This window comes from Enoplosus armatus, chromosome 11, assembly GCF_043641665.1.
Source record: "Enoplosus armatus isolate fEnoArm2 chromosome 11, fEnoArm2.hap1, whole genome shotgun sequence".
In the NCBI taxonomy this organism is placed as follows: Eukaryota; Metazoa; Chordata; class Actinopteri; order Centrarchiformes; family Enoplosidae; genus Enoplosus; species Enoplosus armatus.
The window spans coordinates 9,143,212-9,170,854 of record NC_092190.1 but is presented as its reverse complement, the minus strand read 5'-3'; the positions used below and the strand labels follow the sequence as shown (position 1 = coordinate 9,170,854).

Sequence of the window (27,643 nt, the reverse complement as noted above, 5' to 3'; positions counted from 1 at the left end):
TGTAAAGGATGGATTTCACCCTGCTCCGGAATATCATCAGCAGATACGTAAGGCCCCCCCCCATCTGTCAACACTGTCACAACTGTAGCTCTGCAAGTGCAAGCAACATATAATGCATGATACATGAGTCATTTGTAGCTGTGTTTTTACATCTGTCATACAGTATGTGTTGGGAATTAGATTGCACACCACTGCCTTCAGCGTGGGCGCCCAGCATGATAAACACTTTGCTCGTCTGCAATGATAAACATGTCACAGCTGCTTTGGCAGGCCATTGACTGTTGGGCTTTACAATGGTTTTTTTTTTTTTTTTTGTGGAGCTGAATGGGGAATGTGCCAGTGGCTACAGATGCAGTGATGGCTGGTGAATGTGTAGAATAGAAATGAACTTGGCTGGCCCAGTTACGTTGCTTTAGTGAGTTACAACGAGCATGCACACTAAACTATCTTATGGCTTCCAGTTGCCCTGCTCTGCAGAGGAAATAAATCCCAATCAGGACTCAGACCTTGCAGGGACTCGCTCTGCAGCACGGGTTTCTGAATTTTACACTGACTTGTACTCACTACCAGCCTGATGGAGTGATACCTTGTGCAGGTTAAACTAGAGGGGCTTAAAAGAAGTTGTCACTCTCAGTAGAACAACACTCTAAGAGAGAGTGAAGCAAGGCCTCATCATGATCTGTAATCAGTGATGTCTCTGTTAACAGGAAATGTCCACATCATAACAAAGTAGATGATGGTGAGATGTAACCATATTACTGGTTGGTCTGGTCTGGAGCAGGCCGGTGCCATCAGCAGTCTCTGCTTATCAGCCAGAAGAGGAAGCAGCTGGTTGCTGGGTGGCTGAATTAGAGGGAAAAAAGTGTCTAATAGGAAGCAGCTCTGACAGGTCTGCTGATGTTCATCAGACTGGGCACCTCTGGAGTATCATCACATCTGCTATATACAGTCTGCGACCCTTTCACCTGACCTTAAAACCGGCTCAGGTGCTTTGAAGATAACTATCAGTGTGAGCTTGTGCGCTCCTGCTTTTGTGTGCTTATTTATGTATGTTTGTGGTTCGTCAGGCTTGTACCAGTGAGTGAGTGTGTGTGTGTGTGTGTGTGTGTGTGTGTGTGTGTGTATTTGCGTGTGCAGCAGGCTGGTGACAGTGTGTAGGGAGCTTGACGGATGCTCCAGCAGGGCTAATATCAGGGGAAATCAGATCCACTGAGTGAGGCGGAGAGGAGGGAGGAAGGAGACGGGGTCAGTGCACACGCCCCTCATCTTTCACCCTTTGCATCCTCACTCAGCTGCATTATGAAGTAGACAAGGAATGAATCATTAATTCAATTATCCAGATCCTGATTTAGAATTGGAGGGATGGTTGATGTATATCAGGTCCTCTATTACTCGTGTATCACCCTCTGTTAACCCCGCCGTATTCTGAGCAGCTGCTCCTTTAATGAGGCTACATACAGAAGAACAAACATTACATCATGCAAGGTGATTAAGATGTGATAAGCAAGGCGTCCGAGCCTTTTCTCTGGACAGGGAGAGCAGTAAACTCCCATCAAGATCACTGCCCGAATGTCGCCGGCCTCTCATACTTTCATAATTTTGCTATTAAAAAAAGAAAAATGATGAATTAGGAAAGCCTCTCCAGCCATGAAAGGATGTACGTCTGATTTAGTCCACTTAACTCCGCTGGGCAAGTTTATGAGCCTTTCACTTCACTTCACCCTTATTATCACCCTGTTATTGGCTTGTGACTCGTCCTTGATGTATTTCTGTGTGCGAGAAATAACGTTTTTCAGTTATGTCGTACAGGCCAGGCCAGGCCAAATGCATTGTAATATATTTTAAAAATACAACATATTAGACTTTGTTGGGGATAAAATGATAAAGTCCTGGGCTTATTTCCATTGTTGTCCGTTGTGTTTATACAGTCCAACAACCATTATGAAGACAGAGACAAGCATTCATTGTTTGACACTGAAAAATAGGAGCTAAAAACATACAACATCATATGATATATTTTTTAAGTTAAAAACTATTAGTAGACATCCCAAAAAAGAATGGTTGTATGACATAGTTGTATGACAAGATGCTTTGCTACAACCTCTGTTCAGACAAGAAGTTTGTTTATTATTTGAGATAATTCCACAGTTTGGCTGATTCCTAAATCTTGATCTTGACTGTTGGTGCATCGGCTAAACTGGTACACTTTATTAGTGACTGTTCTTCAGATCTATCCAGTGCAGCACTTTGTAATGAGAGGGACATTTCATTTTCTGAAGGCAACGCATTCTGTCCTGCTTATGAGTCTGTTTTCTGACTCAAGAAGAGTCGCTGGTGAATTGAGCCTGTACAGTACAGTAAATTGTTTTTGTAAAGAAAAATATGGTGTCATGGTGTTTTGCAGTGCGTGAAGTTTAAATGGGACATTTTGTTGCGTAATAACCTAAATCTGTTTAACTTTTTTCCCCACTCTGTTGGCATAAAAAAATGGCTAAGCCTACATTCAATAAGATATACAGTGTAATAGGAGTGTGTGTGTGTGTGTGTGTGCGTGTGTGTGTGTGTGTGTGTGTGTGTGTGTGTGTGCACTCTTGTTCTGGTATCTCAGCTGACCCTGGGTCAGGACATGACAGGAAGAGATTGTATTTATAAGATTTATCTGTAAAATGACCTCTTGTTGTTTGAACAGATCTTGTATGTATGTATGTATGTATGTGTGTGTGTGTGTGTGTGTGTGTGTGTGTGTGTGTGTGTGTGTGTGTTGGTGGGTCTGTGCATATGCTATATATGTCCTCTGTCTCCATCCTCCTCTTCTGTGCCTTTTTAATAATAATAGCGATGGCGTGATGCCTCCAGACTCGCGCAAAAGCATGAGGTCATGATCTGGATAAGAGGGACGCTGGTGTGTGCGAGTGGTGGTCACATTAAAGACGCATGAGACCTTCTTGAGGCTTGAAAATCTTCCCTTCTTTGTGAAGCTTACCTTTCTGCTTTTCACTTTCACAAAACACCCTCTTGTGATAACATCATTTTGATTTATATCAGCCTCAGCTTTCTCCTGTCCTCTGCTTGATTTACCCTTGCCCCCACCCCCCTCTATCCTCACCCTCCTTTACAACTTATCTATGAATGTATGACTGTTATTCTTGCGGAGACCTCTCACAATCTCAGCAGATAAAATAGAAAGGCCTCCCTTTGATCAAAAGGATGCCAGCAGGTCCCGGAGTGCTGTAGGGCTTTAGAAAGGTTTCTAGCAACTTTACAGCTCTCTTGAGTCCTCTGGCTGGTGTTGAAAGGCAGAACACAACCTGCTAGATTACTGTTTGCCACATTAGCTCTCGCCGCTACAAACGGTTAAGGGCAGTCTATTCCTGTCCGCTGCCCCCCTTCAGAGATGGGGGCCTTGGCGGAGAGACAGAGGCTGTAGGTGACAAAAACACACAGGATTTTGTGTTTGGGCAAAGCTTTGCCCGCTGGCCTGTGTGTATATCAGAGAAAACAGCCATGTATCTGCGTGCTGGCTCATAAGAATCATTTTGTCTCCCACAGCGTGCCCTGGAGACAGAGGTTTCATAATAAGACACAGTTTGAAGCCTGTATTGGGATGTTGTCGGTGTTAAATGCAGACAAAATGAGAAAGAGGGTTTGTTTTTTTTAGGATTCAGATTACGGTGGTGGGAGAAGGAGAGAAGAGAGGGAGGGGAGAGGAGAAGTAGCACAGCTGGATTAAAGACTTATGTAACAGTTGGATCACAGCAAGTCAAGTGGGAGAGGAAGCTGGGGCAACAACAGAATACAAATTTAAAGTAATCTTCTCATAATTATCCTTTGATTTTGTCGCAGGTATATAGCTATTTGCGTCATCAGGGATCTGGTGGCTTTTGTCATCAGTATCAGCGGCTGAAGGTCACTTTTCTTTTTCTTCAAATTGTCTAAAGAAAACACTGTTACATCTGTGTTTTCTGTCTGCACCTGTGTAGCAGATTCACCAAATTATTATTGCCTAATAAATAATTATAACAGCGAATGGCACTTCCTTTCCCTGTGAGCTACGTTCCCTCTCCTTAGTTCATTAGTTTCTTCCTTACTGCTGCTTTTGATGTTTACTCTTTTTCATTCTGTCTTGTTCCAAAAAAGGATTGTCCACAGAGAATACAGCCTAAGAAGTCCTAGTTGAACCACATAAAAGCAAGAAGAAGATCTTGAGGATATTGTCTGGAAGAGTAACATTTCACATTTTTCTTAAAACCTTATAATCTCTTGTCAAATCCAGTTTCACAGCATTAAATTAATGATGAAATCCTACACGTTTGATCTCTGTGTGGTCCTGTCTCTTTGCATTATGAACTTGTAGACATAGCGTAGCTTGTCTGTTGCTGCATACTGTGTTGCTATGGTGATTAATGGCAAATGAGTAGCATGGAGTGCATGTTGAACAGGTAGCCTCCTTCCTTTTCAGCTAATCAAGGTCTCCTGGCTCCTTTTATCTTTGCTCAATGCTACAACAAACGCTGCAGCCTCTATTGATAAGAATATTAAAATTATTTAATATTCTATATTAAAATTATTTAATGTTCTTACCCTAAATTTACCCTGGAAAGATTTTCCTAGCAACTGTGCTGCGTTGTCCGAAAGAAATGTTGTCCGTTAGACCAGTAAAACTTGGCTCATACGATCGGGCTGCACCAGTTATTCTTCATTTAGGTTTGTGTTTAAAACCCTTCTTAAGTTCTTAGTAACTACTAGCTAGCAATTTATTCAATAGAATCACACTAATTAAATGTAAGAAATGTCTCAGCTAGTAAAGACTTTAGTAATGTGTAATAATGTGTGAAAAGCAATGAATTATGTAAGTCACTAGCATCATTAGCACCCTGCCGAATATAACAGTTTTAAGGGGGTCATGTTAAATTTGTTTGCCACTTCTTTGTAAATATAGGTATCACTTAGTTTTATTCATGTATATATGGATAAATATGTGTTTCAGGTAGTATTTATGCATGTTTAGAATGAGTGGGAAATACCTGATTATGCTAACCTGACCAATGCTATTTAACTTATTAGCGTAATGCTTTGTCATTTGAGGTATATTTGTGTTATTTTTCTTAAATGTAATTTTTTAAAATCTTGTTAACATCATTATTAAACATTTTTAAGTGTCAGGTCAGATATGTCCACTGTAATTCAAATGACATATTTTACCCTCTAATTTAAACTGGTTATATATCAGTAAGCTAACATTACCTTTGTCATATATCCCAGTTAACTATGTAACAGTTACACCTGGCAGTTAGTAGGTGTAACAACTGATTTCTATGTAAGAACTAGTTGGTGTGCTGCAACCTATTTTGATTTACTGATGTGTAAATGTAGTAGTAGTAAACACTGAAATCTAAACTACGCTTGAAGTTTTACACTGAAATTTTCATGTGGTCACTTTTTAAAATACTCTCAAGGAAAAAAAACAACTTTTTAAAGCAATTATCATTTTACATCTTCCCGTAATATAAAATTGACTGTTAAATTGATATTCTATGGGCTAAAATCTATCTTATGGGTGTTGTGTAATCATGTTTTGTATGTTTCTACATCCTCTGTCCAGTTAACATGAGCAGTTCATTAAGGAAGAACTCAGTCAGAGGAATTTGATCTGTGAGTTAATGATGATACCTGCTCAACATGCTCTGTGCTTCTGTAGTGCAGCATGGCGGGACAGTGGAGGAGGGATGAGACGCGACCATTTAATCAGGCCAGTTAATGGTGTATACCTTTTTATTACACCTCTGTGGTAGAAAGGAGCTACATCATGGGGACAGCATGGATAGATCATGCCAGGGGTCAGGGGTTGCTTTCCCACAATGAAAAAATACACATCCACTGTCCTGTAAAGTGCTATGGTAGAAAGCCAGTAGAAAAGGCCAGAACTAAAGAGGCTGTCTTGGCTTTTTAAAGCAGCATTTTAAACCTGGACCTGCTTCTTTTGTCTAATTTTGAATCCAGAGTTTAAACCATCAGCCCAAGAGAGTGCACCACAGTACAGTAAGAAAACATGAAAGGAGAAGTTGCAGTGGTGGGATGTTTTTCTGCTATCAAATCCATGTTGTCATTGTTGATACAACATCATTGATGGTGATGTAAGACCAGCCTCTCTGCGAGGAGGCTGTTTGAGTGTTGTTAATAAAGACAAAACCTCCATGTCCTGCAACCAACCAGCCAGCCACTTTGTCTGATGGAGCAGCAGAGTGAAGAGGGAACAGTGGGCCGGGGGTTGATACGGATCGGTGAGGATTAATGATCAGATAACTACAAACCACAATGCAATCTCTCTGTATCTTTGTCCATCCCTCTCCCACAGTCACACTGAGTGTGACACTCTGCCAGGAGGGAGAAAACAGTGCAGATAGAAATATGAAGGGACAAATGATGGATTCAGGGAATTTTGGATTTAGGAAATGTTTGACTAGGAGTCGAAGTGGGATATTAGTGGATGTACCATGTAGATATGGTTGAAATCATGATATTTTTATAATCGATTAGTCATTTCAGTCATTTATCAAAATGACATGATGTTTGATTTGTAATTAACTGGTGTCCTCATTAATCCGCATGACCAGTTAAACATTTTTGGGCTTTGTCATTGGTTGTTGTAGCTACTCTCAGTTTAATTATATAGGATTCAGCCAGACAATAAAAAAAAAAAATTGTCTCTTGGTAAAAGATTGTAAATGACTATTAACATGATCATTTTAGCTAGCTAGCATGATGTTAGCCAGGATTATTCAAGCCATGACATTTGAGGAACAAGACCCAGGGAGTTACTTTTGACTTTCTATTGACAGTTTTGATTGACCAGTGACCATGACCTCTATATCTCTAAGACAGATTGTGTGTGTTTCTAACAAAAACTTGTAAGTGCTACATCATCTGGTCAACATGTCAGCATCTCCAGCTTCTATTTTTTTAACCTGGCGTCAGCCGCAACCTCTCTCCCTGTTTGTCAATCTTTCTTTTTCTTAACACATTTTCCTTTCTCCTTTTTTTTTTTTTTTACCGTTTTATTCTGTCATTATGTCGTCATTTCATTCCTTCGTCCCACTCAACCTCCTGCTCCTGCTGCTCGTTCCCCTTCAATCTCCCTCTCTTTTTCCACTCCACCTCACTTTCCCCCTCTCTCTCTCTCTCTCTCTCTCTCTCTCTTTCCATTTCACTGTATCTCTCTGGGTCATGTTGCCCCCCTAATGTTTTGGAGGGGTCTCAAGTCAGCTGACACTGTTGGCTCCATGTCTATTTTTATCCTACTCCCTTTTGCCTGTTGATCACTGTGGATAAGTTTAGATGTGTGACTCTGAGCTTTTTGCTATTACGATTGGCTATTTTGACACAGATTCTGTTATTGCAGATTTCACTAGGAAAAGTTCCATTAGCCTTCATTTGATTTGGTCCAAACTTAATGAGGTGATGATGATGTAAGTTTATAGTAGTATTCCAGTTTAAACTACAATGTCACTGAGGAGACGTGGACTCTGAACATTAAAAGATTTAGTCATTGGCAACGATGAGCTACATCTCTGCCAAAATGTTGAGGACATTTTAAGCAGTGAAGCGCTGCTTCCACTGAAGTGCTTGTTCCAGAACTTTTCTGCTAATGGTCAACACTTCTGCTTTGAGCTGTGTCAGGCAGGCAGCTTTGCCAAAGGCTACACTCACTCTGCCCACCCAGGCCAAAGCATTAGGAGCCATGTAGGAAGCCACAGGGGCGCTGGCAGGGATTTTATGCCCCATGAAAAGATGTCACATTGGGCCCCACCATAATATGATCATTATATGGGAAACAATTACAGTGTTTTAATTCTTATCAATGAAAAGCATAAATCATTTTTCTTTTTTTTATAATAATAAAAAAAAGAAACCCCCTCGGACCGCCTGCAATTACGCCAACTGACATGTCATTCAACACAATGCTGCTCACTTCTTTCTTCAGTTGGGGAGTAGGGCTGGTTCTTGGGAGGGGTATGGGGATGGGGTGACAGGGCTGCTGAGCCTGAAGCTCAATCTGTTGGGCCTGGCACCAGACAGGGACAACTGTTTTAGTATGAATAGCTTGCTAAAAGTTTGCCTGCTCTGATTAAATGTCAGCTAAAAGAGGAGCGACATGTAAACACTCTACACAGCTTTCTGTGAAGATATTAAGTAACTAATGTAATGGAGCAAAAGTAGCCTATTTTACTACGGACTAAGCTAACAGGTTAATTTCCACCACTCAAGGACTACACCCTCCTTTCTTTGTGAAACACTGGGTGACATACTGTCTCTCTTCTGTCTTTGTTTTCTTTTTTTTTCGTTCTTAGAAGCCAGATTTTTCTTTAGGAAGCTGATGCTCCACCGGCACTCCTCACTCACACCGAACCATTTCATGTAAATAGAGGGGGAGGGGTGGGCAATGCAGAGGCTCTCTGGATGTTTAAAACAAGAAAAGACACCTTTAATTTTATTAGTGCATTGTAAATAAATATTTATTTTGGCGCCCCTGTGAAGCCAGATGGAAACAAACAGCTGAATGCTGTGGTCTCTGACTCTTGCTTTCTTTTGGAGAGCTCTCTTCCCACAATAGTGTTTAATGAAGGACACCTTGGAAAAATGTGCACGGCGCTAAACTCCCAGAATGCTCTCTGTTGGTCCCCGGGGAGATACTTAGATGTAATATAGATGAGAGATGAACTGAGATGGAGGTTTGCATACACTCGATCCAATGTGCTGTCATTATTTTGTATCAAGGCGTAGGACTGTTAAAGTAAAACCAACAGTGTGAGTGTTGCTTTGGATCTGGGTAGAAGAAAAAGGTGTAGAGGTCCTGCAGGAAGAAGTGAAAAGATGAATGACAAATCCACACTTGTGTGACTCAGAGCTGGTCCCACCTACACATCAACAAACATACACTCATCCTTCAGGCCGCCCTGTCTTCTCTGTGAGGTTGTTTGTTTAAGGAAGTGACTGAAGTCGCTTAACAGTGTTGTGTAACATTCTGTTTCTGTCCAGGACAGTTAGGCAAGGTCTTTTATTTATAATTATTTTGAACTTTATGACATTTATAAGGAGTTTGATCTGGTGTTGTTTAGGGCTGCAACTTTCATTATTAAAGTGGACAATTATTCTCAATTAATCAAAGTCTATTTATCGTCACAGAAAAAGACAAATGTCCGTCTCAGTTTTCAATTGTGACGTCTTCGGACTGCTTGTTTTGTTTGACCAACAGTCCAAGATGTATACATTTACAGTGGATCATGTATATACATTTAGTGAAAGCACGGTTGTAAAGAGATTTTGAAATGATTGTAAGGGTTTAGTGAGGATAGATGACAAAGTCTTAATTGAATCAATGTGGTTATGGTAATATAAGCCTAATAATAATACGCTTTTGGGTTATAAGCAAACACAGAGAGTAAACAGTGTAATTTAACCCAATTTTTTCTCTGCCTGTATTGCTATTTATACCTACATATATCTCTCTCTCCGTCAGTGTGTGGGGGAGGAGATCTGGGTGGACAGTCGGACGGTGTACATCGGGCATAAAGAACCCCCTCCGGGAGCTGAGGCCTACATCCCTCAGCGTTACCCCGACAACCGCATCGTCTCCTCCAAGGTGAGTGAGCCAGTGCCATAACATTGTTAATCATCGTGCTATTCTTTTGTTTCATATTTAGACAACCGTGTAATCTCTTTTGTGGCCGTGTTTTTAAGGATGACACATTTCACTTCTTCTTCTGTTCGTCAAGCTGTGCATCACCATTTCTCTTGCCAGAAGGACTGGATGATGATGTGCCATTGTTTCCCCCTTCTGTTTTTTTTTTTTTATGCGTGTGATAGTAATTCTGCAGTCACTCTGTCCCACAGTACACCTTCTGGAACTTCATTCCCAAGAATTTGTTTGAGCAGTTCAGAAGAATCGCTAACTTCTACTTCTTGGTCATATTTCTGGTCCAGGTGAGATTTTCATGAAAACCATAAGCAGTTGTAATTTCTCCTCCTGTCTCTGTTTGATCTGAAAATACAACACTGAAGCTCTAAGGAAATACTCTCCCAGCTGTCCATTTGTTAAAACAAAAACAAAAAAGCAACTACAAACTAACAAACGTTGCATTTCTGGGTCCATTTTGTGCTTTATTTTTTTAATTCCTACACTGGCTTAGTTTTAATTAAAGCGCATGGCATTGCATCAAGATATTTTCAGGGCAGCTGGAGAAGTTAGTAACTAAATAGTTTAGATTAGATTGCTGATGATTTTCCAAGATCCTGGATTTTTCAATATTTTGAAGCAGGTTTAAAATGTATATGGCGCAGTTGTCATTGTAACAAGTCCTTAGGTACAAATCTACAAACATCAACGTACAACATTATTCAAAGTTAGCTGGTGCAGAGTGTCTGGCTTGTTTATAGATCTATGGAACCAGAAAACCTGGTGAAAACATTTTAACACAGCAGATAATTCGGTATTTACTTGACTTTATTTGGAACATCAATGTCTGTACCAAACATCATGGCAGTTCGTCCAATAGTTGTTGATACATTCAGAAGTCAGTAAGTTTACTTGACATTTCTTTATAGTTTGTCATAAAATTGAAACTTGTAAACCTTGGAAACAAGAACATATTTTTTTGTTACTTTCAGTGATTCCATATGAGCTGCACATGCAACCACATTTACCCAATTTCATAGTTAAAATTTTGCAAATCACAGTTTTACATTTTCAGACATTTTTATCCCCTTAGTCTTAAATGAACTCATGGTAAAAAGGTGCTGTCTCTTTAAGCAATCGTGTGCACTAGCCAATCATATGAGTGCTGATGTGGGGTTAGACCCTGCCCTCATTGTTCACTGATTTCAAAATAAATGCAATTATCCAAGATTAAGAGGTAAATCCTGCAACTGTGTTTGAGGTTACCTGGATGAGGATTATCAACATAATTTGAATCTGCTAACATCATATTATCCCGAAAAAAATGAGTGTTTTACTGTAACAGACAGACACTCTGTCTCAATCAGAATCAAAGAGAAGCAGCTTTTTTCCTTGACCCACTGAATTGTGCAAGGACAAACTCCTCGTGGAAAAGTGGGAGGATACAACACTTTCTTTATCAGCAGTTGCCTTAGTAGACTAGAATGCAACACATCCACAGATTTGGTGTTTGTGTGCTGGATGTTTTATCAGTAGGATGTGAAATACCACACTGTCTTGTAAACTGGTTCTGGCACAAAGCAGCAGTGTTTGTACTCCTCTTTCTTTGTGTCAACTGAAAAGGTCCTGCTTTGCTGTTATTACTTTTAACTTCTGTACAAGTACTGACTCTAAAAGAGGAAAGCAAACATTAAAAAACAGCAGTTAACTATCCAACTGGGATACTTTAATTGCTAGATTTTAGAATGAGCTTTTCCCTGCTGCACTTCCTTACTCAGCGTTGCATTATTTGGCATCCTCTCTCCTCTCCTTTCTGTTGTCCCCCCGTCATCCTCCCCCCCTGCATCTTCCTCCCACTGTTCCTCTCCCTTACAGCTTATCATCGACACCCCCACCAGCCCAGTCACCAGCGGCCTGCCTCTCTTCTTTGTTATCACTGTCACCGCCATAAAACAGGTAGGACACACACAAACATGCTCACATTTCCGGGAAATATTGCCAGCAAACCCCCCCCCCCACACACACACACACCAACTCCCGGCCTCAAATACACAAATACACACTCTCTACCAATCGGCTGTTCTATTATCTGTATATACACATTCCTCTCTCAGCGAAAGGACATGCCATTGAATATGTCTGGTGATGTGAGAAATATGATAATGAATGGTCTCCTCTGTTAATCACTCTAGCTGAGGATCCCATGCCCCTGGGAGACGCATCCTCTCTACTGCGTCCGGTTCTGAGGGATGGGGTACTATCAGTGATAGATGGAGCTGTTCTTGCTAAGGAAGCCTGAGCTTTACTGGGACATAAATCTAAAACATGTTGGCTAGAAATCCAGGAAACAGGTCACTAAGCTCAGGGAGCACAATGCTAATTAATTACAGCGTATGACTTTCACCTCTCCCCCTCCGTCTCTCTCATACTATACTCTGGCCCCGATTCTCTCTGCACAATAATCTATATTCTCCGTTTCCCTGCCAACAAACACATTGGCTTTCTCTTACTTTTCCCTTCCAATCTTGTTCTCTACCCCCCTCTCTCTCTCGCTCCCACTGCATCTCTCTCTCAGGGCTATGAGGACTGGCTCAGACACAAGGCTGACTGCTCTATAAACGAGTGTCCGGTGGACGTGGTGCAGCAGGGGAAGGTGGTGAGGACACAGAGTCACAAGCTACGGGTAAGAATGGCCTCATTAGAGCAGTATAGCACCTGAGGCCACAAAGCAACACTACAGCACTGCTGCATAGCTCACTTTTTCTATAACTGTCTCTCACACGCCCCCCTTCTCTTTCTCTCTGCAGTCCTGTCGAACTTTGTTTCCTTCCTCTCTTGCGCTTTCTTGTCTTTCCCACCAATTAATTGCCCTGAAACTGTAGTAGAGGAACAATCGCAGTGTCCCCTGCTGCGCCACACGAGACTGATGTATTTCATAAATTCGGATATTCCTGTCGTCATCCACTGATGCTCTGTTATGTCATTCTGATGCAACAGCAGATCACTGTTTGGTAGTGTGGCTCAGTCTAATTCTTGAAATGTCTTATAAGCCATGCGACAAAACCAATTTTAGGCAATAACACTCAATTAGTAAGTAATTGTCACTCTGTATAGTAGTTTGCTCAGTGTTTCCAGCTGCTCAAGGCGTGTTTGCTGCCCCCAGTGGTCCATTCACATGTAATTTCAAGCAGAGTTCTGGGACCAGTATTATTAACATGCACTTGCAGTTACCACTAGTAACCACAGGTGTCACCAATTCAACCAGGACTGAAATCCTAAGCGGATAAGACTCACGTTATTGAATATTTTTGTTATTGTCAGCAAATCCCATGAAAAGCAACAGTGCATTAGTCTGCCTCTCAATTTAGTTTTCTACCCTTTCTGTGGCTCTCAAGTCCCAAACCTATTCATCACTACTGAAGATGTAAATATTCACAATTGTGTCACAAGTATATAGACATTTTTTTTTAAAAGGCTAAATAATCTCATGAAACAGCTGGGCACTGTAGTATTTAGAAAACATTACTCAGACAGTAGTAAATAGTGTGTTTGTTGTGGGCTATTTTTAGTGTTTTCAACAGCAGGGTAGTGCACGTGGGGTCGGCTCATAATAAACTAGTGCCCATGTTCATTGTAATTAATAAACATGTCACCCAGTGCAGCTGTGTGGCTCATTTATATGTTTGGAATAGTTTTTGGATCACATAATAATCTATATCAGGGTTTTGACTACAAAGACAATACTTGTTAGTTGGATCATTTCGTTGTTGGTTTTGGTCTTTTTGTGGGGTTTGTTGACTATGTGATGTTCTCCGTTTCAGCTATTTTCTAAAGAATTCATGTATAAATGTAATAACACAAAATGGAACATGGTGGGCAGGGTAAACACCATCAAACTGCTAGTGTACTCTCAAAGCTCTACAGCTCTGTGATTTTTCACTACTGGTCTATATAAATGATTCTACAATGGAAATGAATGATTCCAACAGGGTTAATTTTCAGAACAGATGGCAGAGTGCTCAGCACAATACAGCAGCAAGGATTGTAGCCAGATGATAGAGTAAAAACGACACCCATTAATATTGTGTTGTTTTATTCTGTAGTCCTCTTCCAGATGTAGCAGATGTAGGGGTGAAGATTTCTTTGGAAAAACATGCACCAGCTTCACTGAGCTGACACGTTACTCTGCAGGACTCTATCTTATTTCATCGTAGCGTGCAGCGGTATCAGTATGCATAATTTAAGTGTCTAGCTCAGCACCTCCTATGTAGATTATAGAAATATATTTCAGTCTTGTTTCACCATTGTGTAGGACGCTATATAATGGATGCAGGTACGTTTCTGCTGCGTCTGCTGCTCCTGTCGAGTGTGCAAAGTGCTGCAAACTGTGTGAGATGTTGAGGGTTCGTTTAGAATAAGGTTTCAATACAGCTGCCCAGCCTTAAAGGTTATAGAGTCTCATAGTTTGTGTTGCCATAGCAGTAGTTTTCGCTGAATTTTATTGGTGGAGAAAGACATTTTATACACGATATGCACAGAAAATCTGGTCTCCCTTTGTCTGTCGCTGTCCCCGTCCTTCTCTCTCTTAGTCCTTTCTTTCTGCCTCTCTCTCTCTGTCTGTCTTCCAGCGTTTTCTGTACCAAGGTTTCTCACTGCCGTAGATCAAACAGAGGGGATTAGAGTGTGAATTGGGAGCAGGAATAATGATGAATATATTAATCATGCAAAATCAGAGAGCGTGTGTCATGTGTATGGTCACCGTGGAGATGGGATTTATCAGTGCTTAAGCTGCTCCGCTCGCATAATCCGTTATGCAACTTCTCAATCCTTTGGGGGAAAAAAAAGAAAAAAGGAATGGTAAAGGATGAGCAGACGATTACCCACAGGTCTGTCTGTTTGTCTGTGACTGTCTGTGTTTACGTGAACCCCTCGTCCAAATGCTTTTTATTTATTATTGATGTGAAAGCCATTAGGGGGTGTGTGATGTGTCTGTCTTGCCCTGTCAGGTGGGGGACATCGTCATGGTGAGGGAGGACGAGACTTTCCCCTGTGACCTCATCCTGCTCTCCTCCAGCCGCCATGATGGGACCTGCTACGTTACCACCGCCAGCCTGGACGGGGAGTCTAGTCACAAGGTGCCAGGACTGATCCATGATTTTGATCCGATATATTTTTATCTTGACTTTAAATTCACCGTCTTTGATTTCAAAACAGGAAAGCTTCATGATTCAGTGGGTCGTTAAAAGCTTAAATTTCAGCCCTGTTAAAGTGTTCTATATAGTCCTATTTTTTCATTAAACATTAACACTGAAAGTCCTGTGAAAGTCTGTTTTCTAAACACAACTGGAATTTATAGTATTCCTTTTGACAACAAATGTCAATGTGCTTTTTCTTATTTTACCCATTTAAAGCTTCAGGACATTTGATTTTCCAAATATATTTAGGAACTGGCGGTTTTGTGAATTTGTTTGTTACAGTGTTTTAATTGGTTTTAGATAATATTACACATAGTAATTAAAAAGTCTTACAAAGATGAAACAATTAGTCAATTAATTGATTAGTCAATCAACATAATTGTCGATTCATTGTTTGGACTATAAAAATGTCCATCACCATTTCTTAAAGTTGCTTCTTCTGTCTGATCCTACAGTTCTAAACCAAAAGATATTTAGTTTTCTATCTTATACGAAGAACCAGTGACAGTATTTGGCATCTTTCCTTAAAAATGATAAGTTAATCATTTAAGTCAGTTAATTTTCTGTCAATCTACTACATCAAACATAAAATATCAAACATTCCCTAGTTCCTGCTTTTCTTTGTCATAGTAAATGAATATCTTTGGTTTTAGACCAGCAAGTTGACAATTTTCTGACAATCGAAAAAATAATCAGCAGATTAATCAGTAGTGAAAATAATTTATTTTTAAAGTTATTTGCAGCCATATACTGCACACAAATACATAATGATGTAGGTGGCACACCGTCATTTCACATTTTCAGTTCTCCCCTGATGTTCATTGTCACTCACATGACCATATGCGTGGCTGAGCACACACACACACACACACACACACACACACACGGAAAGTACTCCACCCACCCTCCTCCTCCTCACACATGCCCACAGGGTGACCCCCTGATGTGCTCACCACCCCAGCATGTTGTCCTCTCCTGACCCGGGGAGCGGTCTATAACAGCTCACCTCCCTGGCTCGCCCAGTCTTTTCGAAAATCAGCTGGAATCCAGGCTGAGGAGTCAAATGAACCCTGCTCTCATTAGCAGCTGTGGGTGACATTTTCCTCTGTTGTCTTCTTCTTCTTCCCCCTTCCTCCACCTTTCTATCTCAGACCTATTATGCTGTACCAGATACCATGGCCTTTAGAACGGAGCGGGAGGTGGATTCACTACATGCCACTATTGAATGTGAACAACCGCAGCCTGACCTCTACAAGTGAGTGTGACACACGCTCACTGATGCATCTTTGCGCACACATTATCAGCTACGACCTCTTAGTAGCAGATCTTCTCTTGTTGCTTCTCTTGATGTTATTTTGCTGTGACTTTTTTTGCAGATTTGTGGGACGCATCAATATTTACAAGGACAATGAAGAGCCTGTGGCGAGGTGAGTGTACTTTTTCTTTGTAGGCAGGTACTTTTATGATACTTTTAGTTTTTGGGTAGACCTTTTATTGGCAAGGCCATCTCTTTTTCTCAATTAATCAAATGTCTTAAATGGTGTTCCTGAAATAAAGACAGCCGAGGATTCTGTTTCATTCTTGCAGACCACTTGGGGCTGAGAACTTGCTCCTTAGAGGAGCCACACTGAAGAACACACAACACATTTATGGTAGTAACATGTGGATTCACTCTGTTTAGTGTCTCTTGAATGTTGTCATGTTTGAGTGAAGTGTTTTGATAACTCAGTGTTTTCTCTCCGCTCAGCTGTTGCAGTCTACACTGGTATGGACACCAAGATGGCACTGAATTACCAGTCTAAATCTCAGAAGCGCTCCGCTGTAGAAAAGTATGATTAACACCTCCACTCCTTTCACTGCACGATTTAGATTTATTGTTTGCCAAGAATCTTTTTTTTTTTGAGGATTGGTACTTTTCCTGTTTCCTCTTCCTGATCTTTACTCTGTGTCCCTGCAGGTCGATGAATGCCTTTCTGATAGTGTACCTGTGCATCTTGATCAGTAAAGCGGTGATCAACACTGTTCTGAAATACGCTTGGCAGTGGTCTCCTGACCGGGACGAGCCCTGGTACAACCACAGGACTGAGAACGAACGCCAGCGCCATGTGGTCTGTTCATCATCCTCTCACTTACAAACACAGTCTTGACACCCAGTCCCAAATCCCCTAAATGCTTACGCTGTTGTCTTTCTTCCTTCTTTCGTCAGGTGATCCGAGCATTCACAGACTTCCTGGCCTTCATGGTGTTGTTTAATTACATCATCCCAGTGTCTATGTACGTGACAGTGGAGATGCAGAAATTCCTGGGCTCCTATTTCATCACCTGGGATGAGGAAATGTTTGACGAAGAGCTGGGAGAGGGAGCGCAGGTCAACACCTCCGACCTGAATGAAGAGCTGGGACAGGTACATGAGCACACACACACACACACACACACACACACACACACACAGATATTTGCATACAGTATCTACACTTAAACTTAAATTTGCAGACATGCCCTTACTCTGCCCTTTCTCTTCCTTCCCTCCCAGGTGGAATATGTGTTTACTGATAAGACAGGCACTCTGACTGAGAACAACATGGAGTTTATTGAATGCTGTGTCGATGGGAACGTCTACATCCCGCATGCCATCTGCAACGGCCAAATCCTCAGCGCTGCCTCCAGTATAGACATGATTGATTCCTCACCTGGAGGATACAGGAGAGTAAGTATGCGTGTTTGAGTGCCTGAATAGACTCGTGGCTGTGCTAACCCTGCTACCGAATAGAGAAAAACATGTCACGCTTTCAGACAGGAGGACTATTAAAGTAATTATGTCTGACATTTTTATATAAACAAATGTCTGTTTTGCTCATTTACAGTGCTGATAAACACAGCAGGGATACAGCTTGTCTCCAGTTCATGAAAACTTTGACATTTTCTCTGTAATGCCTAAGTGTTTGCTTTGTCCTACATGGGGGAAAAAAAGTCCTCTGGTACACAGAAAAGTGATGAGCCTTGCATTTCTGCCAGTGCCAACAGTGATTTGTTTAGATTTAATAGAAGAAAAACTGTGTAGTCAGCATGAGCAGCAGTGGCCACCACAGATGACCAGAGAGAGAGAAGAGCACTCCTTGCCGAAACTTACTTGCGCAGAAAACTTTAGAAAAAAAAGATTTACGGGATATGCTGTGTTATTGCTATGTAACTGTAGCATTTGTGAAAAAAGGTACAAAGGATTTTAATGTATGACTTTGTGTGCCTGTAGGAACACGAGGATCTGTTTTTCCGGGCGCTGTGTCTGTGTCACACGGTGCAGGTGAAGGAGGAGGAGACGGTGGATGGCATCAAGAGGGGCATCCACCAGGGCCGGCCCACCTCCTTCTACATCTCCTCCTCACCGGATGAGGTGGCTTTGGTGGAGGGAATGAAAAGGTAAGCACACTAAAACACACAATTTGCGAAATTAGTTTGCAGTCCTTAAGTAATAGGGCATTGTCTCTTTTTTGTTGTTTTGGCTCTGCACTCTCACACATTGGATTTTAAATACAAAGAGCTCTGACTTTCAGCTTTCATTTGAGGGTGTTTACATTCACATCAGACTTCCTAGAATGTGTTTCATCTTCTCATCCGTACCTGGAGCAACATGCCCACATCAACAAAGACCATTATGTTTTTTTTTTTTTTAAACACAGTTCTATTTTTGGTCTTCACATGGCGTTACACACATCTAGGACACATGGTCCAACATGCCAAATCACAGGGTGTTGCACTCACATATTGTTTTCACAGATGTGAAGTACTGTGGTAAGTGTATGTGTGAGCTGTGCTCAGGTTACGCGTACTGAGTCAGAACACCTTTAGCCTTTCCAAGTGTGATACATGTGAGAGATACTGCATAGTGTATGTGGATACTTTCTGCCAGACTTAAATGAATCCTTTTCCTCGCTCTCGTTGCCAGGCTGGGTTACACCTATCTGAGACTGAAAGACAACTACATGGAGATCCTCAACAAAGATGATGAGATTGAAAGGTTGGTGTATTAAGTGGTCTGTTGTGGTTCCACCACAGGTGATAAAAGAGGAGTAATTCACTTGATGGAGTCGTGGTCATACACCAGCTGCCAGGAGAGAAACGGCTCCCAGATTGTGTTTCATGTTTGATGGAGGTTACAACCACAAAAGAGTGGGCAGAGGGTTGTTTTTAGGAACTGCTCAATCAGATCAAAATGCTCCCTACGATCTGTAAGAATGAAAGGCAGCAAGATTCCATTAGAGAGTGGATTTGTTGAAAGTGTTTGTTTTAATGTTTTGATCTGGAGGAAGTGTTCATGTAACCACCCTCTGTCTCCATCACTCTCTGCAGTGGCCTGTCAATAGTGGGCTATTTTAATGAAGCAGGGGAGCTGGAGGGGGGAGGGGGGGGGGGTGCATTCGGCAGATGGCAAGACTTCAGAGGGGATGTAAAGGCAAAAGGTTTTAGAGTTTTCTCACACACATTTTTTTTACAATTTATAGGGGTTTCGATCCGACACACATCCATCACATACTGTGTTCCACTTATTTTAAAACGCTAATTTAACCCATAAGAACCCAGACCCATTTCTCCTTAAAGGAAAATTATGGGGAATACACCACAGACCAAGTGGACCACATTGAAGACATTTCTGATGGGTTTTTTTATACTACCCCTTAATGTCAAAGATCTGCGATGGTACATATACGTTACATTGGGCGTTTATGGTAAATTTACTTGTTTTATTGTTTTATATTTATTTGTTCAAGAAATATGGTCAAAACAGGTTGACTGTATACAGGACACACTATTAAAGTATTAGAATCGTTAAATGGGTTTTAACTTACCTGTAGTATCAAAATACAGGCTTTACATGTCACACCACCATTTTGAAAAGGTCCCGACCTGCCACAGTCACATGACTGTGACATGACCACCACACCAGGATGTTATGTATATATGTCGCTTAGGGACTTAATGAGTTGAGATCAAGCACAAAGCTGTATAAGGAAGATTCTGGGGCCTTTGAAGTGTGTGTTACACTGGTGTCACCATGGGTTCTTATGGGTTAAGGACCATGGACCAAGACCTTTTCCTTTAACTGTTCATACATTTTTGGTAAGCTTACTCTATGTTGAATGAATCTGAACAGAAATGAGAACGTTAACGAAGAGAACCCCCTTTATGCCAAGTCTGTCTCTCCTTCAGGTTCGAGCTGCTCCATGTACTGAACTTTGACTCTGTCAGGAGGAGAATGAGCGTCATAGTCAAGTCCAGCTCAGGTGAGATGCACTCACACAGAGAAGCCAAACAAATACATTTTAAAAATCCATGATCCGACACTAGGTTGTTCTTGCAGTTTGTTTGAAATGATTTTTTTGTCTTTGTGGAATCTCAGGAGACTACCTGCTGTTTTGTAAGGGGGCAGACTCGTCCATTTTTCCACGGGTGGTGTCTGGGAAGGTGGAACAGGTTAAAGCCCGGGTGGAGCAGAATGCTGTAGTAAGTGTACAGTTTGACCAGTACAGATGTATAATGGGTTGAGACATATTGTTTCAGGCCAGTTTTGGCATAAATATCATTCAGTGAAAAGTTTCATAATTATCCTTATAGCCTTCAATGGATTTCATAAAGGTTCATATAAGAAGTTCAGTGATCCATGATGGCTTAAATGCTTCTGCCAAGAATTAAATTTAGCAAAACATTAAGTACATAAAAAGTTTAATCATAAAGTTACGTTAAATTTGAATTTTCCAATCAGAGCAAAATGTCTCTTAACAGCAGCTTCATATAAAAATCACAATTAACAATAGATAAAAATGACTTATGTATAATATGAAAAGGGTCCATTGTTCAACCTGCAGATAATTATCACCCAACTCTACAGTTCCTATCATCTTTAAGTAGCGTTTGAGCATCTTGATTTGATTTTATGGGCCACAACTTTTCTGTTTTGGCACCAATCGACACAGACACAGTTCGCGACTTGCTGGTGAACAAAGTGGAGCATTTAGCTGTTAAAGAGCAAACTCAGGAGTTTTGGAAACCAAAGTCAAGCTAAAAGGAGAGTGAAAATTGGACTTCAAAACAAGACTCCAAATGAATGTTAATGTTGCTGTGTGTCTGCTAGATGTGAGAAAAACAACTGTTTGCTAACATGTTCAGAATAAAAGCTTGTTCTTTGCTCTTAAGTAGCCCCCCAAAAAATCAGTTAATGCTCCTTTTCAGTTGAAAAGTATTGGTATTGTCCTTTCTAGGACTTTAGCAAACTCACATTGGATCACATGACGTCAGATAACATCTACGATAGCTGCTTATGAAATCACAGCTCCAATCCTCTTCATCCTCCTCTCCTTTCTTCACTTGAACACAGGAGGGGCTGCGGACTCTGTGCGTCGCTTATCGAAGGCTGTCAGAGTCCGAATACGAGGAGGCGTGTCATCACCTGAACGAAGCCAAGCTGGCCCTGCAGGACAGGGAGCAGAGGCTGGCGCAGGCCTATGACATCATTGAGAGAGACTTTGTGCTTTTGGGCGCTACGGCAGTGGAGGACAGGTTGGTCGCCATGGCGAGAGAGAGGAAGGGAAATATTTAAAAACAGTGCAGCAGCAGCAGGGAGACAGAAGGGAAGATTAATGAGTCATGAAGTCGTCTTTAACGTATTGTAATGATTCATGGGGGCATAAAAGATTCAGTCTGCGCTCTGATAGGTGACTTACCACTAATACTGATTACTGCTGTGCCATTTGTTTCCTTTTCCATTTTATTTTCTGCTCTGCTACAATGTGAGATGTTTTTGTGCTCCAGTAAGGTAGACTTCAGTATCGACCTGCAAAGATAGTTTTCCCTACCTGATCGATCAGCTGCCTGACAGTTTGACTTCCTAGTAGATAAACTGGTGATGGGCAGGGACAGGGGTGGTCATGCATTGATAAGTTATCACCAGTTGGTAATTGATTGATTGAAGTTTTGATGGATGCTTTTACCTAGCCCACTGGAGGCTGAAAGACTTATTGACTTATTGATGCGCAGGCTCCAGGAGAAAGCTGCAGACACCATTGAGTCACTGCACAAGGCCGGGATGAAAGTTTGGGTCCTGACGGGGGACAAGATGGAGACGGCAGCGGCTACCTGCTACGCAAGCAAGCTGTTTCGTCGCAGCACCCAAATCCTGGAGCTGACCAAGAAACGCACAGAAGAGCAGAGTCTGCATGATGTACTGTTCGAACTAAACAGGACCGTTCTCAGACAACGCTCTATTTCTGGGTATGAGATAATGCTTGTGTCTACACCTTAGGGCTGCAACTAACGATAATTTTCATCATCAATTTATCTGCAGATTATATTCTCGATTTAATCGTTTGGTTTAAACAACATCAGAAAATAATGAGAAATGTCCATCACAATTTCTTAGCGTCCAAAGTTTTGTCCAACCAGAAGTCCAAAACCCAAAGATATTCAGTTTACTAAAATGTAGGATGAGAAAAAGCATGCTTGCGTGGTTGCGTGAAAAGCTCCCTGTTGATCGGTCTGTGATATTTTGTTCCAGGTTGTCAGTGGACTGCCTCGACTTTGGTCTGATCATTGACGGGGCCACTCTGTCTGCAATACTAAAGCCCAACCAGGAGCGCGCAGGGCCCAGTAACTACAGAGAGATCTTTCTAGATATCTGTCGCAACTGTAGCGCTGTGCTCTGCTGTCGCATGGCACCACTGCAGAAAGCACAGGTGAGAGAACTGCACTTCACTTTCTAAATATACTCCAGGCACATTCCTGAATGACAAACGGTGGCAGTGACTGAAATTGGGTTTTTGTTTCTGCAGATTGTGAAGCTAATTAAAGCTTCCAAGGAGCACCCCATAACCCTCGCCATTGGTGATGGAGCCAACGATGTCAGCATGATCTTGGAGGCACACGTGGGCATTGGTGAGCTCATTTCACCATCGTAATTAGTGGCTAATTTACTAAATCACCCCTTAATATATGAAAGTCAGTGTTTCAGTGATTTTTCAGGCTTATACTTTTGTTGATATTTCAGAATAAAACAAATCTGATGAAGATATACACATTATGCAAACAAACATTTTTGGCAAGAGTCCCTCAGGTTTGGTGATCAGTTGTGACAGATATGTACTGAGGCAGTAAACTTTGATTATCAAAGATCATAGCAACAGTAAATAAAACAGTTCATTTTGAAAAGAAGACTTGAAAATTAAATGATTATAATTGATAAATAGCCTATAAAAACAATAAGTAACCAACCTCTTTTTTTCCCTCAAGGCATCATGGGTAAAGAAGGCCGACAGGCAGCAAGGAACAGTGACTATGCCATCCCGAAGTTCAAACACCTGAAGAAGATGCTTCTCGTTCATGGCCACTACTATTACATCCGGATTGCTGAACTTGTTCAGTACTTTTTCTACAAGGTACAAGACGAGTGCCTTGTGTACTCACACATTTTAATCACTTTATCGTAATTCCCAGTGAAACACTGAGTTACAAAGAACCAGATTTTGCAGCTACACTGACAGATTACCGGATTCATGAATCCCTGGTGCAACATTTTCTCCTGGATTCATGGCTACGATGCTCAGTGTGGGCGGCTTCCACAGCAAGCAGTGCCCTGCCAACTGATTCATTTTTTCCGTTTGGCAGGCCAGCTCTTTGCGGCCCACTCAGTGAGCTTATAGCACACAATCTTTGCATAAACAGAAATGTGTAGATAGTAGCATTTTTAGATTCTTCAAATCTCTTCACGTGTACTTGTCACAAGCTTATCACTTTCTTTATTTGTTGTTTTTCTCCTCTTAAATCTTTCCAGAATGTATGCTTCATCTTCCCTCAGTTCCTGTATCAGTTCTTCTGCGGGTTCTCCCAGCAGGTAAGTAGTTTATACTGTGTTATAGGGCTACAGTCTGCAAGCACACATATCCTCACAGTGCTATGCATTAAACTAGCATCATATAGTAATTTCTTTACTTTTAATGCTGCATAAATCCATATTTTCATTTTAACAATGGATCAAATGATGTGTAATTTGAAAGGTGTCACTCATAGAGACAAAGCCACACGGAATTAGTACCCTATTCTGCAGTTTAGCTCTACTGAGCATTTTCTCTTCTTTTACCTCATTGTTTTCATTTTACGGCCCACAAAATCCATTCTCATCAATCTTGTTTCCAGCCGAAGCAGACACCACTTCACAGTACCTGTCCAGCACCAAACGGCTGATATACAAAGTTAGCAACTAACAAAGCAGAACATCCAGCACCTGACAGACCAGATACTTTTCTCAGGAGTTGGTGGAGTCCAAAACAAAGCTAAAAGAGGACTGAATATTGGACTTACACTTGTATGTAGCTTTAACTTTTAAGATGGCCTTTCAGTTCCAGATGTCTGATGCCGTCTGTATTGTCTTTGTCCCTCTGCAGCCTCTGTACGACACCGCCTATTTGACGTTGTACAACATCAGCTTCACCTCACTCCCCATCCTCCTCTACAGCCTAGTTGAGCAGCACGTCACCATGGAGACACTCAAGAGGGAGCCCTCCTTGTACAGGTGAGGTTGAAGAAAACGTCGTGGCAGTTCAGCTGAAAAGAAATATGATTTTCATCTTATCCATGACTTTCATGATACTCAACTGTTCTTTTGCATTTCTTAGGGACATAGCAAAGAACTCCCTCCTCCGCTGGCCTGTCTTCCTGTATTGGACATGCCTGGGTGTGTTTGATGCTGTTATCTTCTTCTTTGGTGCCTACTTCCTGTTTGACAACACCACCTTCACCAGCAATGGCCAGGTGAGCCTCTGTTTCTATGTCAGCCGAGGCAGTGAGATCTGTCATTTTTGTGAAACGGGTAGAAACAGTTACGGCACATTGTGGGGTGTTCGAGGTGTTGGGGAAATTAGAAGAGGATAATGGACACAAAGTTAGTGCTTTCTTTACGAACACTCATCCATCTCCATTGGATTCTCATGAAAGAGGAGTTAAGTGTTGACTTTGTGGTCATGATTTTGTTGTTATGGATCTGTAACAGTAAGGCTTCTGTCCCAGGCCCCCCTATAGGTCAGCAACATTGGATTTCCATTCATATCGACAACGCAATAGCATCTTTCTCTGTACTGTTAATTTGTATCATGTCAACTGTTTGATTGCCTTTGGTCCTGTTTTTTAAGTTGAAACATCCTGAAATTCATTTTACCCTTGTCCTGATTCCTTTCTCTTTTCTTCCCCCTCCTTGTCTCTGCTTCCTCTCTCTTTATTTTGCTCCTCTTCTTTTTCTTCTTCTTCTTCTTCTTCCTCTTCTTCCTCAGCTTATGACCACCAACACACAGATGGTAAGACTGTCTCCCTCCCTGTCAGCTCTCTCTGTCTTTCACGCTTTTTTAGTTCCTGTCGTACCGTTTAAGCTTTCAGTTTGACCGTTTCATCCAGTTTCATCCTTCACATCATCCATGCACTTTCATTTGAATGTGTAGCTTTCTAGTGCTCCATTATTCCCCTAATCTCTGTAAAGCCCTGAATCCTACACAGTACCTGATCTTAACAACTCCACTGACATAGTAGAAACCGTAGTTGCTCCCCCACATTATCCTTGTGTTTCGTTGTGGTAGTTAATAGAGTAATGCTAGTATATACTATAGATTAAGATCCAACATCTGTTTGTTGTTCTGTCTGTGTGTGTGTGTGTGTGTGTGTGTCCATGTATTTGTGGAAGTAGTTCTTGGGGTCGGTTGGTTTTTAATTTCACTGTACTCTCCTGCACTCTTTGTGTACTGGTGACAAACAAACAAACAAACAAACAAACAAAAAAAAGAAAGGTTTGAAATGGAAATTCTCCCTATTTTTTCTCATCCACAAAGGAAAAGATTAATGAATGAAGGAATTCTAGCAAAGACAGGTGCACTGGTACCAGCTGTGGTTATTACATAAATTCCCCAGTTTCTTCGTCTTGATCTCCTTCTCCCTCCACCCTCCTCCCTCTTTCATTCTCTCCCTCCCAACTCTCATTCCATCTGTTCACCCCTGATGTCTGCCTAAACCTTTCTAGGATTTCAGCAGCTAGAAAATGTGGATGCTAAGAGGTGAAGTGAAAATATTCTCAGTTTATTGGCCCCAGTACTCTTTTCCAAACAGATCACCTCTCACCACATCGTATATGATGTGAAGGTGTCTGGTCACTCCTTTTCTGTGCTCATATATGCACTGTAAAACCATAGGATGTTCACTAATCCATGAATTCAGGGTGGTAGGGGTGTGTGATTGATGTGGCCACTGACCCTCTTCTTCCTCTCTTCCCTCGCAGATGTTTGGGAACTGGACCTTCGGGACTCTCGTCTTTACTGTGCTGGTGTTCACCGTTACGCTCAAGGTGTGTGAGCACATGTCTTTGGAAAAAAGAAACACTTGTGTCTATTGCATAATCCCTCTATTTAAATGAGCTGATGTGTGCCTGATCGTATATGTGGACAAGCTTACGGCACACGTGTTAACTAGCATGTTACATAAATGATCGACAATACTAGCCACTGAGTTTGCACATCAGTAAACCCTAAAGGCAAAGACATTGACTTCATTGACTGGTGGAGTGTTTACTATGTATATATTCTGTTCCTTTCAGCTTGCCTTGGACACACACCACTGGACCTGGATCAATCACTTTGTCATCTGGGGGTCCCTACTTTTCTACGTTATTTTCTCTCTTCTCTGGGGAGGCATCATTTGGTATAATTTGCTTTGTTTTGTTTTTTTCTAAAATCTATAACCTTTATGTTTATTAGGACATTTCTGAAGACCAGACTCTTTTTTGTTTTTCCTGTTCCTGCTCAGGCCCTTCCTGAACTACCAGAGGATGTACTACGTGTTCATGCAGATGCTGTCCAGTGGTCCGGCCTGGCTCAGCATCATCCTGCTTATCACGGTCAGCTTGCTGCCAGATGTCATCAAGAAGGTCCTCTGCAGGGCCATGTGTCCCACAGCCACCGAACGTGCACAGGTAAGGTCTTGGCACAATCTGTGGAAGCTTTTAAATCGCCTTGTTCCGAAGTTAGGCTTTTAGATTTTTTTCCTATAGTGACTTCTGATGGTGTTAACTAAATGCTTTGCTAAAACCATTAACCAATGACTAATTAATGCTTTCCCATTCATAAGAAAATTTTAATTGTGCCTTTTAGCAGTACATTTCAGTTCACAAACTGAAATGAGCTGATATAGTAAGTAGATTTCTCTCAAATCCTAGCTGATACTTAATGTGTTGACTGTAATAAACCATATGAGTAAGCTGCAAATCCATTCCACTCTATTAATCATCCAGGAAGACCATTAGGATCCCTAATAGCTTTGAGCAACAGCGTGATTTAGAATGACTTCCTGTTCCCTATGGCTTAGCCTCACCATACTGTAAAGCAAGCTTCACCATGAATGCAAAAATGAATGAAAGATCTGACAGATTTCTTCCTGCTGTGCTCTTTCTTCTCTTGTCTCCCTTCTCTCTGCGCCCTAATGGACCACCACAATCAAAATTCACACCATCCTCTATCGTTCCTTTCTCCTGTTTCCTTTCATTCACCTCCCTTTTCTTATTTTTTCCTCCCTCTTCATTACCGTCTCCTCTCTGCTCTCCTCTCTTGTTTCCCCCCACTGCTCCTGTGTGTCTGTGACTCTTGCCTTCTGCACTCGCTCGCTCATTCTGGGGCTGCAGTCCACTCGCCCGTGCCTTACTGTGGAGCCGTCCACCATCTTCATGCTTTCTCAGTCCTCCAGCAGAATGAGTTTCTGA

General features: G+C 41.5%; 1 protein-coding gene across 1 annotated transcript; it reads left to right on the top strand.

Moving 5' to 3' along the window:
• The first annotated feature begins 8 nt into the window (after positions 1 to 8).
• On the top strand, positions 9 to 27,643 carry LOC139292957 (phospholipid-transporting ATPase IH-like). Its single transcript, XM_070915366.1, has 29 exons — positions 9 to 47; positions 9,518 to 9,640; positions 9,892 to 9,981; positions 11,549 to 11,629; positions 12,249 to 12,356; positions 14,680 to 14,808; positions 16,020 to 16,123; positions 16,245 to 16,295; positions 16,456 to 16,520; positions 16,616 to 16,697; positions 16,826 to 16,976; positions 17,075 to 17,272; positions 17,402 to 17,575; positions 18,119 to 18,285; positions 18,812 to 18,883; positions 20,074 to 20,147; positions 20,264 to 20,367; positions 21,239 to 21,420; positions 21,898 to 22,131; positions 22,415 to 22,592; positions 22,689 to 22,791; positions 23,146 to 23,291; positions 23,687 to 23,746; positions 24,297 to 24,424; positions 24,528 to 24,663; positions 26,171 to 26,236; positions 26,486 to 26,589; positions 26,695 to 26,860; positions 27,566 to 27,643. The coding sequence occupies exons 1-29, from the start codon at positions 9 to 11 to the stop codon at positions 27,641 to 27,643; spliced, it is 3,393 nt and encodes a 1,130-aa protein (XP_070771467.1).

Coding starts and splice junctions, on each gene's coding strand:
- LOC139292957 (XM_070915366.1), top strand. CDS start 9: ATGGATTTCACCCTGCTCCGGAATATCATCAGCAGATAC. Junction 16,521..16,615: donor GAACACACAACACATTTATG/GTAGTAACATGT, acceptor CTCTCCGCTCAG/CTGTTGCAGTCTACACTGGT. Junction 24,664..26,170: donor CCTTCACCAGCAATGGCCAG/GTGAGCCTCTGT, acceptor CTTCCCTCGCAG/ATGTTTGGGAACTGGACCTT.